Source organism: Hyaena hyaena, unplaced genomic scaffold (genome assembly GCF_003009895.1).
Source record: "Hyaena hyaena isolate Hyena2069 unplaced genomic scaffold, ASM300989v1 scaffold_123, whole genome shotgun sequence".
Classification (NCBI taxonomy): Eukaryota; Metazoa; Chordata; class Mammalia; order Carnivora; family Hyaenidae; genus Hyaena; species Hyaena hyaena.
Genome location: NW_024080756.1, coordinates 1,054,242 through 1,071,440, shown reverse-complemented (window position 1 = coordinate 1,071,440; position 17,199 = coordinate 1,054,242). Strand labels below are relative to the sequence as shown.

Below are 17,199 nucleotides of genomic sequence, written 5' to 3'. Positions count from 1 at the left end.
CTGTGTTTCACCTGAAAACTACTACTAAAATCTACTTTCACCTGAAAATTAAACTTATTACTGTAAACTGGGGCAGTGAGTAGGGGTCATCACATTTTCTTCTCTCAAAGATCAGATAGCAAATATGTTAAGCTTTGTGGGCTACTTAAGGTCTCTGTCATAGATTCCTTCTTTTTCTTTTTAACGATGCTTTAAAAAAACATTAAAATCATTCTTGAGTGCCAAACAAAAGGCCTCTGGCTGCCCCTGCCCTGAACAATTAATTTCAGATGAGCCCTATCTAGCCCCTTTAGAATGAGTTAGAACAACTTATCCATACTTCTGAAGACAAACCTCTGAAGGGAATGAAAGCTTACATGTTGGTAATTCAGAAGGGGTGGTGGAGAAAGGGGTCTCCCAGTTTTCTCCCTCAAGGATATGAAGGGTGACCTTGCCATTACTTGATCTTTGCCTTAAGCCTACACTCAGGAAGTTGGCCAAAAGGGATAAAATTAAAATGAAAGCGCAAACAAGGCCCATTTATTTTACATGGACTCCTGAAGTATTTAATATGGGAACAGCAGGCTAGTCATTAAAATCCTCTTTGGGCTTAGTTCATTCAGCACACATCTCATTCATGCTCATGAGGCTAAAACGAGGTCAAAGGAGCCCAAATCAAGCTCTGGAGAGGAATCCAGGCCACGGGAGGCATCTCCAAGCCTTGGATCCCGATGTCCACAAAACAGCTCAGCAGTTTCCACTAAAGGCGAGAGAACTTAAATAAAAATATCCTCTATGTAAGCTTTCCCCTTCCCCATCACTCGAAAGCAGCATTATTGAGAAAAAGCAATTCATTTATTTAGACATACTCTTTTTAGGCAACTTTAACTTTTTCCACCGGCGTAACACCACTCTGTACTTCTCGCTTTCAGTTTTCTCTGCCAACACTTTTTTCAGGAGAACCCTCATCACTGTCTCTGTTTCTGCTTCTTTATCCTCTCCAATGAGAAGATCCAACGTATCTCCCACTTTCACCTGAAAATTAAAAGAAAACTCAGCCTTTACTGCATTTTGGGAAACACAGGCCACTGCAAGTGTCCTTTTATTTATTTTTAGTAATCTCTATACCCAATGTGTGGCTTGAACTCATTACCCTGGGATCAAGAGTCAAAAGCTCCCCCAACCAGGGACCCCCACAAACATCCTTGGTTTGCGCTTCACCAGGTGACCATTCCCCAGAGGGCAGGTGAGGAAAGGGAGCAGTTCCTCTGGAGCTGTCCGTCATCCCTAGTGCCTCCAGGTGAAAGGGCCTCACTCAGAGATGCCCCAGACACACGTGCCCGATACTGTCCATGTCCTTCCTTCAGACTTAGCTGGCTGCTTATGGGCAGCCCTTGTGCGGTGTGGCTCAACTACCTCTACTAGACTCAAGGAAACCCCTGGAGGCATTTGTTTTGGTAGCAATGACAAGAAACAAAGATGGTGGGGTGCAATCTTAGAGAATATGTGCATAGTAATTACTACCGGCACTGAGACAAACATTTCCAGTGTAACTTTTCATTGATTTCAACCCAGATGAACCACATAGTTGGGGACAGGGCAGTTTGTTGAAAATTAGTTGCTGTGTAACAGTCAGCTGTTTTCCCTTAGACAAAGGGTAGGGAAACGGCCATTCTAACACTTAATTAGTCCCAGCAATGCCACATCATCAAGAAGATAGACAGGATTCAATTCACCAAGATGGTATGCCACAGAAAGGAGGGTACCGTTGCACGCGGACTCAGTGGGTTAAAAAGGCCGAGGTCAAACCCATTCTTGCCCAGAGGGGCGCCTTGGGTTGAGTAGCACAGGGCCATGTCCTAGGCCAGTCCTAACCGTGTTGCCACTCCTGGCAGCCCAGGATTCCGGGGGATCTGCCCAGTGACTCAGGAAGGAGCTAAAGTGACCCAGGTGCCAGACGCTGCTCCTACCAGAACAGAAGCCGGGGAGTGGCCCCACAGGGGGGACCATGGACTCTAAGTGGGTGCACGTGGCCATTTATTTATTTAGAGCCAGGTGAGCTGGAGAACACCCGGCCATTTAAAAGCCTGCTGGAGGTCTTGTGTTTAAGAAGTGTGGTGCCACTTCTACTTATTTTCCAGTTAACGCTGAGGCCGCAGTCGTAACATCAGGCTGTCACACGTGTACCTCACCAGGGCAAGCTCGTGTTGTTCTCCCACCCATTCTAGGGCCCAGTATTCAGTCCAAAACATGGGCACACACACCTGTCAGCCACAATGCCATACCGCTCAGCCCAGACAGCCTGGATGTGAACTCGCACAGCAGCTGATGATAAACCATTAATACTCCCCTCTGGGCTGAGAAGCAGAAAGGCTCACACCACAAGTGGGTGTGATGACCGCCTCTCCCCTGGACTTGAAGGTTGGGCTGACACAGGCATCAGCTAGGGGGTCTGTTCTCCTGCAGTTCTTATATGCTTAACTAAAAATAAATGACCACTGGGGTGCCTGGGTGACTCTGCCAGTTAAGCGTCTGACTCTTGATCTTGGGTCAAGTCATGATCTCATGGTTCGTGGGTTCAAGCCCCGCATTGGGCTCTGCGCTGATAGCAATGGAGCCTGCTTGGGGTTCTCTTTCTCTGTGCCTCTTCTCTGCTTGTGCTCTATCTCAAACTAAATAAAAAAAACTTTAAACAAATAAATAACCAACCACTCGGGCGCTTGGGTGGCTCAGTCGGTTGGGCATCTGACCCTTGATTTCCACTCAGGTCAGGATCTTGAAGTTTGTGGGATCAAGCCCCGCAACAGGCTCTGTGCTGGCAGTGTGGAGCCTTCTCTGAATTCTGTCTCTCCCTCTCTGTCTGCCCCGCCACTGCTCGCATGTGCTCTCTCAAAATAAAAAAAAAAATTGAAAAAGAAAAAAATAAATGACCCTTTGGCCCAACTGGATGGACATTTAAAATCAATGTCCAGGAATACAAGGCTTTACATTTTTCAGCATAACTTTATTTCATTAAAATTCACTTTTTAATAACATATGCATATGATACAAAATATACAAAGTATAAAAGGATACACAGAGAAAAAGGCAACCCTCGTTGTGTATCCCTCCACAGATATACTGTGCTTAATGTCTGTCCCTTAAAAGAGTAGGCTCCTGTGTGGCTGAGCAGATCCCTTTGGTAGCTTACTTCCAAGGCAGAGAAAAGGGAAGGAATATTTCTCAGGGAGAGAATGAGTTCAGGAAGGCTTCAGCCCCTGTACTCAGGTTCTAAACACCCTTTGTTTAAGTCAACAGGGACCCAGCACCTCCAGCGCTCGGGCCCCACCTGGTTTGCAGCTAACAGAAAAGCTTTGCTCTGCTATAGGCAGCCAGCTTTACAGCTGCAGCATCAGGAAACTGCCTGACCCTTCAAAGCCAGCAGGCAGGCACAGCCCTGTGCAGCAGGTCACAGTGAGGGAGGTGTCCTTTATTCTCTGCAAGGGCCAGTCCTTTCTCATGTGGGAGACAGCACAGCAGACATAAAGCAAAAGTGGATGGGATTACGGGCTGTTCCAAATATCTACATTTCAAATCTCCCCTTAGCTGCAGTTACTATGGCTACAGGCCTCCTAGTAACGAGGCAGCCCGAGTGTTGAGTGTTAACACTGGCCCCTTCCTCTGCTGACCCTCAGGAGAAATCTGGAAGGCAGCCGAGAAAACAGAACACCCAAGGCAGAATGAAGCAGTGGCAATTAGACTGTAGTGAATACTATCTCAAAACAGGGGGAGAAAAACAGACTGTGGCATGTGTAAATGAGGCCTTGGTACAGAGGCTCGGTGCACCCAGAACAAGTCTGGTCTTAGGAACACTGTGGCTGAGGAGAGGGGGCAGGGCTGCAACCAGGGGGAAGCAAGTGTGGGCAAGAAGAGCCTGGATTCCAGACGCACGCCTGGAGTGCCTGACTTCTGCGCCTACAGAACAACGACGGACACGCCCAATCTGCTGGGCCAGGTGCCATCAGAGACCGTGGGCCTCGCACCGTGGTAGCTGAGACCAGCACTGTCCATTTAGCCCTAAGACTGGTACAACCCCAGAGAACGAGGTCTCTGAAACAAGCCTCGGTGCTCACCCAGGTCCGTGGCCAAGAGCTCACACCCTCCCTGTGTCGCAGGGCAATAGGATTTAGCTCAGGTCCCTCCCGCCCCATGAAGCAAAGCTAATCATAACCCACAAAAGTGTGTCCAACTTCCCTGGGGCATTTGTTCCCTAGACACGAAGTGTTAGATTATATCTGCCAATGCCTCACATGCTGGTGTCTACAAACTTTTTAAGGGTCTCTGTCATATACTTTTTCATTGTTCTGTTAACTTTATTGTATCATTTTCCCAATTATGAAAGTGACATATACTTGTAAAAAAGTCAGAAAATAAAAATGAAGAAAATATAACCTTATACTAGTAATATTAGTATTTTAATTCTAGGTACGTGTAAAATGCAACTTTTTACAAAAGTACATAATTTTAACAGTATATATACACAGTTCATTGCAACAATACTGGATACTGGAAATACGTGTTCTTATGACTGACTTTCACTTAACAACAGTATGGAGGGTGCACAGTCAGCACTCTGGGCTCCTAACAACAGTACTGATGCGGGGCTGGCTCAGTTCTGGTCACTGCTGTGCATAGAGCAGGGCATCCAGCAAGTGCTGGTGGGTAACGAACAAAAGGCTGCATCTGCAGAAGTCCGGGAGTCCAAAGTCACCTCTCTGTGGACCAACTATTCTTTTCAGACTCACTCTTATGATTTCATGGGACTTGGAAGTGTAACTAAGGGACTGTTGCCAGTTCTGATAGTGGCATGTCTTAAAATTTTACAAATGAAGGGAAAGCTTCATCTTGAAGTCATTAGGACTGCAAAAGAGCAAGTGGTTTGTGTGACCGAAGTTGGCTGGGGATCCACACTAGCCTGTCAGGTCCTCAGGGAATCGCAGAGAGGGTAACAGAGACACACACAAGGAGACACTGACACCCCAAGTAAGGAGCCTGAGGGGACACTGAGGTGGCACTGAGTACTGGCAGAGCAACAGACAAAAATATCTGGCTGTCATATCTCACCGTTCTGCTTTTCTTCCATAATTTTTCCCCATTCAGCCTGAGTTCACCTTTGTAGAACGCATCTTCCACCTTGCTTTTAAAAAAACACAAAAAACAACAAAACCCAAATGCTTTGAGATAGAAATATATTCAAAACAATTACAGAGGTCGGAGAAAAACATCTGCCATTAATGTTTTACTCTGATAGTCACCAGCCTCTTCACAAAGGCCTCCATTCTGGGTGCTGGGAAAGCGGAAGTCAACAGCTCCCATGTGTACGTAAGACAGCGAGATCAGGGGCTTCTCCTGAACAGACGAGGGCCTGCAGCCGCGAGCTGCTCACACCACCAGCAGGTAACCAGCGCTCTGACGGGGCTGTGAGGGCTGGGCACTACTTCCCCGACTCCTGCAAAGCACACGCTCCCGTGATTCACAACCACCAAAGGGCTCTGGGCTCTGCCAGACAAACCAGGCACCACACGAAATGTTGAGGCTACTCAACAATCCTCTGCTAGTCTGCACTGAGACTGGGGAAATTCCAATCCAGCAGCTGCCGGTCTCCTGGTCTCTCTTAATCACCAGGGCAACCAGACCAGGAGAGGGTGCTGACAAAAATCAGTGCCATTTTCTCTTGCTGCTCTGACTTCAGGGGAGTAATATCTGGGCTTTGGCTTAATGATAACAGCATCAGCTACTCCTCTGGGGAAGAAAGAGGTGCTCTCTTACAAGTTTGCCAGATTTTAGACAATATTCAGTTAATCCCAAAAAGGGTCCCTATGGGATCAGTCACCTTTATGAGTCCTTAAACTTCATGGATTAAAAAATTAAACTATGCCATTAAATTAGGTCATAAAGGTATAAATTACACATGGAGACCCTTCTGAATTTATTATCCATACCGTGACTCTTACCTTGCATGCAGTTTGCACACAGTGACTGCTAAAGGAGTGAATGAACAATGAGGGTCACTATTCTTATATAATTAGTTTAGCAGAGAGAACAAGAACACTAGAGAAACTGTGAAAGTTACACTTAATATTTCTGTGCACCATACATGAACACACATAGTATTTTCTTCATAGCAGCTAACATACATTGAGTACCTACCACGTGTCAGGCACTGTTAAAGTGCTTTAGATGGAGGAGAGACATACTCATTTAATCCTAGCAACCAACTCCTAAAGTAGGTGTTATTTTACATATTACAGATGAGAAAGCTGACCCTCAGAGAATTTAAGTAACTTGCCCAAGGTCACCAGCAAACCAGGATTGAAACCCCAGTAGTCTAGCTGCAGAGCCTGCATTCTTAACCACCACATTCTACTGCTTCTGTGGCTTCTAAAAGGACCTTCTCACACTGTGGCATTTGTGAAACCCGCGTACAGCTGCTTCTTACTATACCCATCTAACGTGGTCATGCCTTCCCTCCTCAAGAAGCTGGTATTCAATTGGTGGTTCACCTTAGAGTCCCCTGTGTCTTAGAATCAGGGAGAGGTGGCACATGGGATGTGCAGGCAGGCGGTCACTTGACTCCTCTGGGAATCCGCTTTCTCATGTGTGGAACGAAGTAACTGAACAGGTTCCCTGGAAGGTCCTTTCCTATCTGTGCGTACTCCTCACCATGATACGGGCTGCGGAGCTGGAGACAGTGCATTAAAATAACAAAAAGACAGGATTTTGTAATAAAATGTACATCATACTTACTTTCTTCCAACATCTAGGCCCGTCTTTAGGATAATATCGTACCGGAAAGACTGCACTACTTTCTCCAGGTCTTTATAGTCTCTGGCCGCTCCGGGGTCGTCGTCCGGCTCCTCCTGCTCACTCATCTCGCCCTGGCTCTCCTCATCGGAGTCCTCTTCAGCTGTGGCTTTCTGCAGTGTCTTTTTAGTGGATTTTTTAGAGCTTATATTACTTTTGAGTCTTATGGAAAATGGGAAAACATATTCTGGGGATATTAAAAGCCCAGGGAGTCTCAGTGAGAAAATGTTATGGAAAAATGTTTTACAATTTGATGTGTTTAATTTGGTACTAGAAAAATAGAAGTATCGATTCCAGGATGCACAGAGTTTGTATGAAGGTGTCCCCTGCAGCACTCCCCAGAGTCCGACCCAGGCATCTGGCTTTCTCAAAACGCCGGCAGGCAGTCTGACACTAGTCATAGCCATGGTGCACAGAACCTGAAACAGACTATAATTCACTTTTATTTCACAAGTGCGGCGTCCTGGCATTCTCAACACAAACCATACATACCACGAACACTTCCTATCCAGCACCGCACTTAGGCTCCCCTACAGAAGACTGTAGTGGTCTGCACGTACTGGGGGCCACGCACTGTACCCTGGTGACTCTTCTAGCTGTGCTTGCCTCACAGGGTGGACATGAAGGTGGAACTAGATACTATGTGTGAAAACACTGGTTCTCTTCTCCATCCCCCAAATTTGCTTAGATACTTATCGCTACTGAAAAATATTAACAGTAGTTCTCAATGATTAAAAAAAAAAAAACAAAAGATCTCATGGCAGCTGGGTGGCTCAGTCGGTTAAGCTTCCGACTTTGGCTCAGAAGTTCCTAAGTTCAAGTCCCACGTCGGGCTCTGTGCTGACAGTGCAGAGCCTGGAGCCTATTTCGAGTTCTGTGTCTCCCTCTCTGCCACTTCCCTGTTCATACTCTGTCTCTCTCTCTCTAAAATAAAAATAAAGCATTAAAATTTGTACCCAGAGTTAATATTAAAAAAAAAAAGATCACATGGAGAGAAAAACTATTGCCATACATTACATCTCCACAATACTCACTTTGCTAAGGAAGGACACCAGCTCATGACTTCACAAAACCCAGAGTGAATCTCTAAGCTTTATTTCAACCTCCAACCCTAGCAAATCAGAGCTAGGAATGAGCAAATTGGACAGATCTGCATTTTACCTCCTTTTACATCTTCCTCCTACCGTTTAACAGACGCATTAGCTAGCAGAGAAGGAAGGGGCCTGGAGATGCACAAAGTAGGTAATTGTTTCCTGAGGCACTGAGGAGTTGACATGCCAGAGAGCAGTCGGTTCCTGTACTACCTCAAAGATAGCAGATACCATCTCACCATGAGGGTAGCAAACCTTCCCAAGTACACCAAGATGGTTTTAGAGACCATTATCTAGTAATTTGAGAAGGGTCGCCATATGGTCAATATCCTCGTACCTTGAGTCTGAGAATGATTTTCCATGGTGCCAAGGCTATACTTCCAGACAGATTTCTTTGATGATGGTTTGAAGGATTTTTCCTTCCTACTTTCCATTTATCACAAAACTGACAATAGCAATTACCTGTAAGCCCACTCAAAGGCACACGGCTATCTACCTCCAAGTTGTGTTTTTAACATTTTGAGCCTTATTTTTGTTGGCATGAATGAGGCAGACAACACGAGCTCAAGTCTGTATCTCATGGCTCTTGGGACCCCGATCTGAGTCTTAACTGAGAAATAAAGCAGGCATAACTTAAGGGTTGTTTTTCAACACGACTAGAATTTGAAATAATTTTTTAAAGCTTTAAAAAAAAAATTTTTTTTTTGAAAGAGCATATCTGTGCACATGCAGGAGCAGGACAGAGAGAGAGAGAGAGAGAGAGAGAGAGAGGCAGAGAGAGAGAGAGAGAGAGAGAGAGAGAGAGAGAATCCCAAGCAGGTTCAGCATTATCAATTCGGAGCCCTATGCACGGCTCAAACTCATAAACTGTGAGATTAATACCTGACCAGAAATCAAGAGTTAGATGCTTAACTGAGTCACCAAGTGCCCCTTAAATAATTTTTATATGCTATAACAATCCATAGAGTACTCTAAAATACTGACTGGAAACTACCTGAAACACCTTAAAGAGAAATACTGAGAAAAGTCATTTTATATATATTCTATCTAACTTAGAGAATAATAACCATGCATAGAAAAAACCTTAAATTTTCTAGAAGCAGGCATAAAGAAAGAAAATTTTATATTTCAATAGTTTCTAAACTTTGTATTTCATGGATCACTACAATAAAAAATTAAGGGGTGACTGGCTGGCTCAGTCGGTTAAGCTTCTGAGTCTTGATCTCAGCTCAGCTCTTGATCTCAGGATTCTGAGTTTAAGCCCTGGATTGGGCTCCCTGCTGGGTGTGGAGGCTACTTAAAAAAAATTATAGGAGCCCCTGGGTGGCTCAGTCAGTTAAGCATCTGACTTCAGCTCAGGTCATGACCTCACGGTTCGTGAGTTTGAGCCCCATGTCAGGCTCTGTTCTGACAACCCAGAGCCGTGAGCCTGCTTCAGATTCTGTCTTCTCTCCCTCTCTGCCCCTTCCCTGCTCTGTCTCAAAAAATAAACATTTAAAAAACTTTAGGGGCACCTGAATGGCTCAGTCAGTTAAGTGTCCAGCTTCGGCTCAGGTCATGATCTTGTGGTCTGTGAGTTCAAGCCCCATGTTGGGCTCTGTGCTGACAGCTCAGAGCCTGAAGCCTGCTTCCGATTCTGTGTCTCCCTCTCTCTCTGTGCCCCTGCCCTCCTCATGCTCTCTCTCTCTCAAAAAATATTTTTTAAAAAGTTAAAAAAAAATTTAAAAGATTTTGAACATAAAATTGAGAAAACATAGTAAGCTAATTTTTGCTGGAGACGATAACCATTTGTAGCAGTGGACACCCAGGGCCACAGGGTAGAGTCTGAGAACCCAAGTTCCATGGTAACTTGGGATTTCAGAATTCTCACCATTCTCAGAACTAACAGGAGTAGCTCACTGCGTCTAAGTTGCTTGTACAATTTCTTATGCTGAACACCTGCTCTCCTTCCGGGAGTCTTGAATTTTGGTACATGCTGGGCAGAGAGTGCCTATATAACAAGAGCCAACAAACACCCCGGACAGAGTCTCTAAGGAGCTTCCCTGATAGACAATATTTCACATATGTTGGCACGCTTTGTTGCTGGGATTTAAGCGTGTCCTAGGAGTCCACTGGGAGAGGACTTGTGAAAGACTGCACCGGGTTCCCTCCAGATTCTGTCCCATGCATCTTCTCCCTTTGCTGACTGTGCTTTGTACCTTTCTGCTGTGATAAATCATAGACCTGACTCAGAGCCAAGTCCTGTTGAATCTTCCTAGTGAATCAATGAACCTAGCGGTGGTCTTGGGGACCCTGTCACAATATCCAAATGCCTATTTGACATCCCTGTTACCCTGGGCGTGTAACAGGTATCTCAAGCTATACTGGTCCCAAAACAAACTTCTGACACATCCCCAACCCCAAATCTGTTTCACCTGTGGCCTTCCCCATGTCAGTGAATGATAGCTCCACCTTGTAGGTGCTGAGAACAAAAGCTTCCAGTAATTCTGGATTCTCCCTCATACCCAAATCCAACATGTCAAGAGGTTATTACGTTGGCTGTATCTTCAAAACACGGTCTGGTATCCCAGCACCTCTCACCACTTCCACTGGTTCATCACCAGGGATACTCCAAACGCTCAAGTAGAGGCTATTTTCCAGAGCAGTGATTCTTCCAAAAATAATTTACACTTTATCCTTCCTACAAAAGCATAAAGAAGAGGAAGGTCCCTCCGTTCCCTCTCTGACCTCTTTCCTTTTGCTCTCTCAGCTCTAGCCACATTGACCTTCCTGATGCTCCTCACATACAACAGGGACATTTCTGGTTTAAGTCTTTGTCCCAGTGGCAACCAGAACTCTGACCCCACATAACTGCATAGATAACTTATTTTCTTAAACTTTTTTTAATGTTTCTTTCATTTTTGAGAGACCGAGAGAGACACAGCATGAGTGGGGGAGGGGCAGAGAGCAAGGGAGACAAGAATGTGAAGCAGGCTCCAAGCTCTGGCACAGAGCCTGATACCGGGCTCGAACCCACAGACTATGAGATCATGACCTGAGCTGAAGTCGAATGCTTAAACGACTGAGCCACCCAGGAGCCTCTCTTCAACTCTTTAACTCAAATGTCACCTCAGTGTTGTCTACTCCATCCAATTCTATTTAATAAGCATTTTGCCCTCCCAATCATCCCTTACTTCGCTCTACTTTTTCCCTCTATAGCACTTATCATCTATCATATCATACATAATTTACAGAGTGTTTCTTTCTCTTTTTTCCTTTTTTTTTTTTTTTTTTTTGGACTGTTTCCCCTAATAGAATATAAACTCTACTAGGGTAGAAATCTTCACCTGAATTTGTTTGTCTCTGCTGAATCCCAAGTGCCCAGAACAGTGCCTGGCACATGGTGAGTGTGCTTAATTTGCCACCGCGGAATGAAAGCAGATCAGGAGAACTAGAGCATCAGAATGAATCCATAAAAGATCCCACAAAGTTGGGGCTCAAATAAAGTAAGTGCAAAAGTCTAGATTTCCAAAGACCTTGCCGATCGAAGTTTTGAATTGACCCAGAGAGCATGTGAACCATAGAAAGACCTTAAGCAGGTAAGTGACCCCACAGAAGTACATTTTAAGAGATTTTTTTGTTTCCTGGGTTGGTTGGTTTGTTTGTTTTGCTAAACGTGTGGACCTGAGTTGCGGGGATGAAAACGGCAGGAATCCCGGAGATTTGTGGTGAGAGCTTCAGGAGACACGTAAGATACGTGAACTAGTCGAAGGCTGTAAGAAATCAACGTCTGGGATAAGAGGCAACGTTACCCTTGACCTGCGGGGACACTGGGCATCGCTCCACGTTCTGAGCCTGTTCTACTCGGTTAAGAACCTGTTCTAACTGCGTTGCGGTCTATTGCAACTGAAAATCTTCCCTTCTCCTGGACTCAGGCTGACCACTGAAACGGGGTAGGGTTCCCCCGTATACCCCCCACCCCCGCGCGTTGCGCACCTTCCCGGTCCTCAAGGTCAAAGGACACTGGACACCTGAGTCCTCGAGCTCCGGGTCGCTTGCAGCCAGCAGTAGCGGCCGGGCCCGGGTGGAGCGCCTCGGCGCGCGGGGTGCACACGTTCCCCGCAGCCCCCGGGCCCACGGGCGTCCCGAGGCTGGCCAGGCAGGGGCAGGACGCGGGAGACTCACGCGGGGTCCTGGCAGGAGCGCAGGCTGGGCAGAGACGTTCGCCGCGCCACTACTTCACGAGTGCGCGCCAAGAAGCAACAGAGTGGGCGCCAGGCCGGGGCACCGCTCGCCCGACAGGGGCGCAGTCACCTGCAAGTCGGGGCCGCTCTTCCCTCCCTCGATCCCTCCCCACGGCTTTGCGGACCCGGGCCTCCAGGCCCCGCCCGGCCTCGTCCCGCCCCTTCCGTCAGCGCCGCCGCGGCGAGAGCGGGCCGGGCGGGGCGCACGGGAGCGGCGGAAGCGGCGCAGCGACCCCTGCCGGACGTCCCTCTTCGGCGGACCGCGCGGAGAACAGGCCGGGGCGGAGGGGAGCCGAGAAGGCAGGGCCGCGTGTTTGTTTCCACGTGGCCGAAGAGAGCTTATCTTAATGCAGCGTCTTTGGATTTTCTGCGGTTACAAACCCCTTTGAACATCTTTGAGAGTTATAACGTCTCCAGAAAAATGTACGTACCCGCCAGAATTTACTGATAAAATAAGGTAAGTTCAGAACATCCTTTCAAGAATAAAGTTATTTAAAAGGTAACTGGGCCATAACTGTGAGGCTTACCTGTCATGGAGTTGATCATTGATTAAATGGCTAAAAAAAAAAAAAACAAAGGTCTGAAAATACTGCTTAGCCTTGGGCCATGTAGAAACGGCCCTTTTGGATGTAGAAAGATGAACCAGAAACCAGAGAACTTCCACGGGACAGCACATTAATGCTTATGGGGATACATGCTCTGTTAAATTAAAAATAGTGATTTTCCCCCTTTGTTTTCCCCATCCTCACCAGCTCTAAGTTTCCTGCACTATCAGTTCTACTGCTTCCTCACTGCTTCACAGTGGCTTTTGGATGCATTTGAACAATAAGAAAAAGCAGTTATAAATTGTGTCAAATGTTGAAATGATACAACTTCATACATCTGTCAATTCAGTTTATAATGTTGACATTTTGGGTGATATACAGTAGTATTTACTAGTTTCAGTCATTTGTAGAAGATTACAGATAAATTGTTAAATCTGCCAGTAATAGGGGTTAATCAGTATTATTATAAAGTGACAAAATTGCTGTATGATTATGCATGATTGCGAGAGGGATAAAAGAATACAGTGATAATGGGTTACATAGAATCAACTTGGCCACTGGCCTTTAAAAAAAGTAACATTTCATTAGATGAATCAAGTTAGTATTTAACTTAAAATTCTAATTAATATTTAAAAATGCTGTGAGATTAACAAGTAAGTAGTATATGGGGGGTTGGGGGTACACATGTTTGTGATTTGTAATTTTTTTCCCCACAGAAACACCTGATTCTTGGGGCACCTGGCTGGCTCAGTAGGTAGGGCATGTGACTCTTGAGATCTCAGGGTGGTAAGTTCAAGCCCTTGAGCCTACTTTAAAAAAGAAAGAAAGAAAAAAAAGAAACATCCCATTCTTTTTTCCCCTGGGCGGGAGCTCCTGCTGTAGTGCCTTATAGGGACTGTAGTTTCCACAAGGTTAGACCATGGGGCGGACTAGGTTCCCATCAGTCAACAGGGCTACACTATTTCAGATCACAAATGAGAATTTTAATTAAGCTCAAATACTTAATTGTCCATAAAGAGATGAGTAAACCAGATGGAGCCTTGGGTTGGGGCCCATAGATGATTTCAAGGTATTTATTTATATTTTTATGTATTTATTCTTTAATGTTTATTCATTTTTGAGAGAGAGAGACGGAGCACGAGAAGGGGAGGGTTTGAGAGAGAGACACACAGAAGCAGCAGCTCTGTCAGCACAGAGTTCGATGCCGGGCTCAAACCCACCAACCATGAGATCATGACTTGAGCCGAAGTCAAACGCTTAACTGACTGAGCCACCCAGGTGCCCCATTAAGGTATTTTTTTAAAGTTATTTTTTTAATGCAGGAGGGGCAGCCTCACTCTAAACATTGTTATGGGCTTGATTTTCTTATAATTTCTCTCATAATGTATTTACTACTTACTTATTTGTTAAGTTGAGGAAAATGAGCTGGAGAAGAAAATTACCTTTCCACTGCCTCACCCTGTGTATCCCAAACCTCGTTAATCAGTCACCAAAAATATTTCAAGAACAATCCATTACATGGGGCGCCTGGGTGGCTGAGTCACTTAAGTGCCCGACTCTTGATTTTGGCTCAGGTTGTGAACTCATGGTGAGATTGAGCTGACAGTGCAGAGCCTGCTTGGGATTCTCTCTCTCCCCCTCTCTCTTCTCCTCCCTTGCCCCCAAATAAATAAATAAAAACTTTAAATTATTTCTGCCTACATACAAGCAATACACACAAATAACAAGTTCTTGTGTCACGTAATGAGATACATGACATTGTTTTTAATTTTTAAAATTTAATAGAATAATGTGATATTTTTTTCACTTCACTTTATCTTTTGAGATTCATTCCATGTTTATACATACATTTGGGCTTCTTCATACCATTCATATATAAATTATTCCCCGTTTATTTGTTTCCTTCCTAAAGAACAATTAGGGTCTGTCAAACATTGCAGCAATGGCATTTCTGGGGGCTATCACTGTGTGAAAGTTTCTCCAGAGTGTTTACTTAGAATAGGAATCTCTGGGACCTAGTATAGGTATGCTTTTCTTCAGTCTTACTAAAAATGGCCTAGTTTACATTCACATTCACATTCACATTACTAATTTACATTTGCCCAAGCTCATGAAAGCCATATATTCCCCATTCTCCTTAATAGTTCATATTATCAGATTTTTAAATATTGTCAGTCGTATGAATGGAAAATAGCACCTTGTTTTACTTTGTAAATTTTCCCTGATTGTGATGAGATTGAGTATCTTTTTACATAATCATTGGCTATTCAGATTTTTCTCTTCTCTAATTTGCCGGTTTAACCATGCTCCCAATTTGGGTTTATGATGGATGCCCTTGCATTCTTATAAAATAGTTTTTTAAAAAAAAAAAATCACATGCACATGTTTCCCTAAATAATATATTGACTCGTTTTGTTCTTGAAATGTATATAAATGATGTCACGTTATAGGTCATTCCGATGAGTACAGTTTCTGTTGATGACTCATACTTTCACTCAGTGATAGAGTTCCAAGATTCACTTATCTGTAGCTGGTGAGTTATAGTTCATCTATTTTGTTTACTGCTCATAGTATTCCAGAGTGTAGGGATACCATAATTTGTTCTTCCTGTTTATTTCAGAAGAAAAATTATTCTGTTTTGTCTCTTTTGAACAATTTTATTTTTTGGCCAATATGTATATTTCTTCAGTCTTTCGTACAATTTTATTTTCTCCCTTCAATCATAATCATATGATATCCAAATTCTGTTTTACTTGCAGGGTCTATAAACACAGGCTTATCTAGCTCAGTGTCAGGCAAGGCAATACTGCTTCTTGAAATGGTTCCATCATGGACCCTCTGGTCATCCAACCCCTGTCACCCCCTTGCCTGGCTTTACCTCAACTATACTGTGCAGCCACTTCTTTGATTCCAGACTTTAACTTTTCCTTGCCTTCCATGATTTTCCCATGTTTTTCACATAGAACATGTCTGACCTTTATTGCACTGCCACCACCTTTGGGACCCAGAGCCTTCTTTGTCAGAATGGCCACTCCCAGAGGCTGCTTCCCCTTCCCACCCTTTCCTAGAACCACTTTTTCCTTTGGGCGGCATCTTCAAAACTTGCAGCTGACCTGTAATATATATATCTATTTAATTTTTTTAGGTTTATTTATTTTTTTTTTTTTAAAAATATTTTTATTTATTTCTAGGAGAGAGAGAGACAGCATGAGCAGGGGAGGGTCAGAGAGAGAGGGAGACACAGACTCCGAAACAGGCTCCAGGCTCTGAGCTGGCAGTCAGCACAGAGCCCAACGTGGGGTTCAAACCCACGAACCGCGAGATCATGACCTAAGCGAAAGTCGGACGCTTAAGGGACTAAGCCACCCAGGTACCGCAGGGTTTATTTATTTTTGAGAGAGGGAGAGATCAAGTGTGTACGAGCAGGGGAGGGGCAGAGGGAGGGAGAGAATCCCAAGTGGGCTCTGTGCTGTCAGTGCAGAATCTGATGCAGGGTTTGAAGGCTTGAACTCATGAACCGTGAGATCATGACCCGAGCTGAAACCAAGAGTTGGACACTCAACTGACTGGGCTACCCAGGTGCCCCTCTAATTGAAATACAGTTGACACACATGCTACATTAGTTTCAGGTGTATAATAGAGTGATTCAACTTCTCTGTATGTTCTCTGTATGTTATGCTTTGCTCACCACAAGTGTAGCCGCCATCTGTCACCATTCAGTACTGTTACAGTACCACTGACTATATTCCCTGTGCTGTGCCTTTCATCCCCATGACTTACTCATTTCGTAACTGGAAGCCCATATCTCCCACTCCCCTCACCCGTTTACCATAGTTGTTTGTTTTTTTTTTTAACGTTTATTCATTTTTTGAGAGACAGAGAGAGACAGAGATGAGTGGGGGAGGGACTGAGAAAGAGGGGGACACAGAATCCGAAGCAGGCTCCAGGCTCCGAGCTGTCAACACAGAGCCTGATGTGGGGCTCAAACTCATGGACAGCAATAGCATGACCTGAGCTGAAGTCGGACACCAAACCAACTGAGCCACCCAGGTGCACCTACCATAGTTTATTTTTTATTCTTCTGTTGATGGACTGTGACTACTTTCTATTTGTGTGTGTGTGTGTTTTGTTTTGTTTTGTCTTTTTAAAGCATTTATTTATTTTGAGAGAGAGACAGAGTGAGCGAGCATATGTGCATGTGTGAGCAGGGGAGAGGCAGAGAGAAGGCGAGACAGAGAATCCCAAGCAGGCTCCACGCTGACGGTGCAGAGCTGGATGTGGGGCTCAATCTCATGAACTATGAGATCATGAACTGAGTCAAAATCAAGAGCTGGATACTTAACTGACTGAGCCACCCAGCCCCCCCCCCCATTTTTATTATATATATATATATACACATATTTAGTATATGTAATATATATTTAATGTTATTTATTAATATATATTAATGTTTTTTACTATATTGGAAAATATATTTATGAACTATCTTTCAAATATATTTAAGCCAAAATTTCTCCG

The 17,199-nt window shown here is 44.6% G+C and overlaps 1 protein-coding gene and 1 pseudogene across 3 annotated transcripts; both read right to left on the bottom strand.

The window, feature by feature from the left end:
- Positions 1-815: 815 nt before the first annotated feature.
- Positions 816-12,277, bottom strand: MTRES1 (mitochondrial transcription rescue factor 1). 3 transcript variants are annotated; one of them, XM_039237382.1, is made up of 4 exons: positions 11,889-12,277; positions 6,766-7,241; positions 5,083-5,155; positions 816-1,014 (listed from the first exon to the last, which is right to left on the bottom strand). In XM_039237382.1, the coding sequence occupies exons 2-4, from the start codon at positions 7,227-7,229 to the stop codon at positions 835-837; spliced, it is 717 nt and encodes a 238-aa protein (XP_039093313.1). In that variant the 5' UTR covers positions 7,230-7,241; positions 11,889-12,277; the 3' UTR covers positions 816-834. The 3 variants fall into 3 exon arrangements, with proteins under 3 accessions (XP_039093313.1, XP_039093314.1, XP_039093315.1); XM_039237383.1 differs by having other exon boundaries at positions 12,078-12,277; XM_039237384.1 differs by lacking the exon at positions 11,889-12,277 and having other exon boundaries at positions 6,766-6,944; positions 7,127-7,218.
- A 3,107-nt stretch (positions 12,278-15,384) lies between these two features.
- LOC120235224 lies at positions 15,385-15,774 on the bottom strand (annotated as a pseudogene).
- Positions 15,775-17,199: the final 1,425 nt, after the last annotated feature.

Bases quoted from the DNA above. Each gene is read 5' to 3' on its own strand.
- MTRES1 (XM_039237382.1), bottom strand. From the start codon at position 7,229: ATGGCTATGACTAGTGTCAGACTGCCTGCCGGCGTTTTGAGAAAGCCA. The intron at 5,156-6,765 runs GTAAGTATGATG...TTTTTTTAAAAG, and splicing joins GGCCTAGATGTTGGAAGAAA to CAAGGTGGAAGATGCGTTCT. The intron at 1,015-5,082 runs GTGAGATATGAC...TTTAATTTTCAG, and splicing joins TATGGAAGAAAAGCAGAACG to GTGAAAGTGGGAGATACGTT.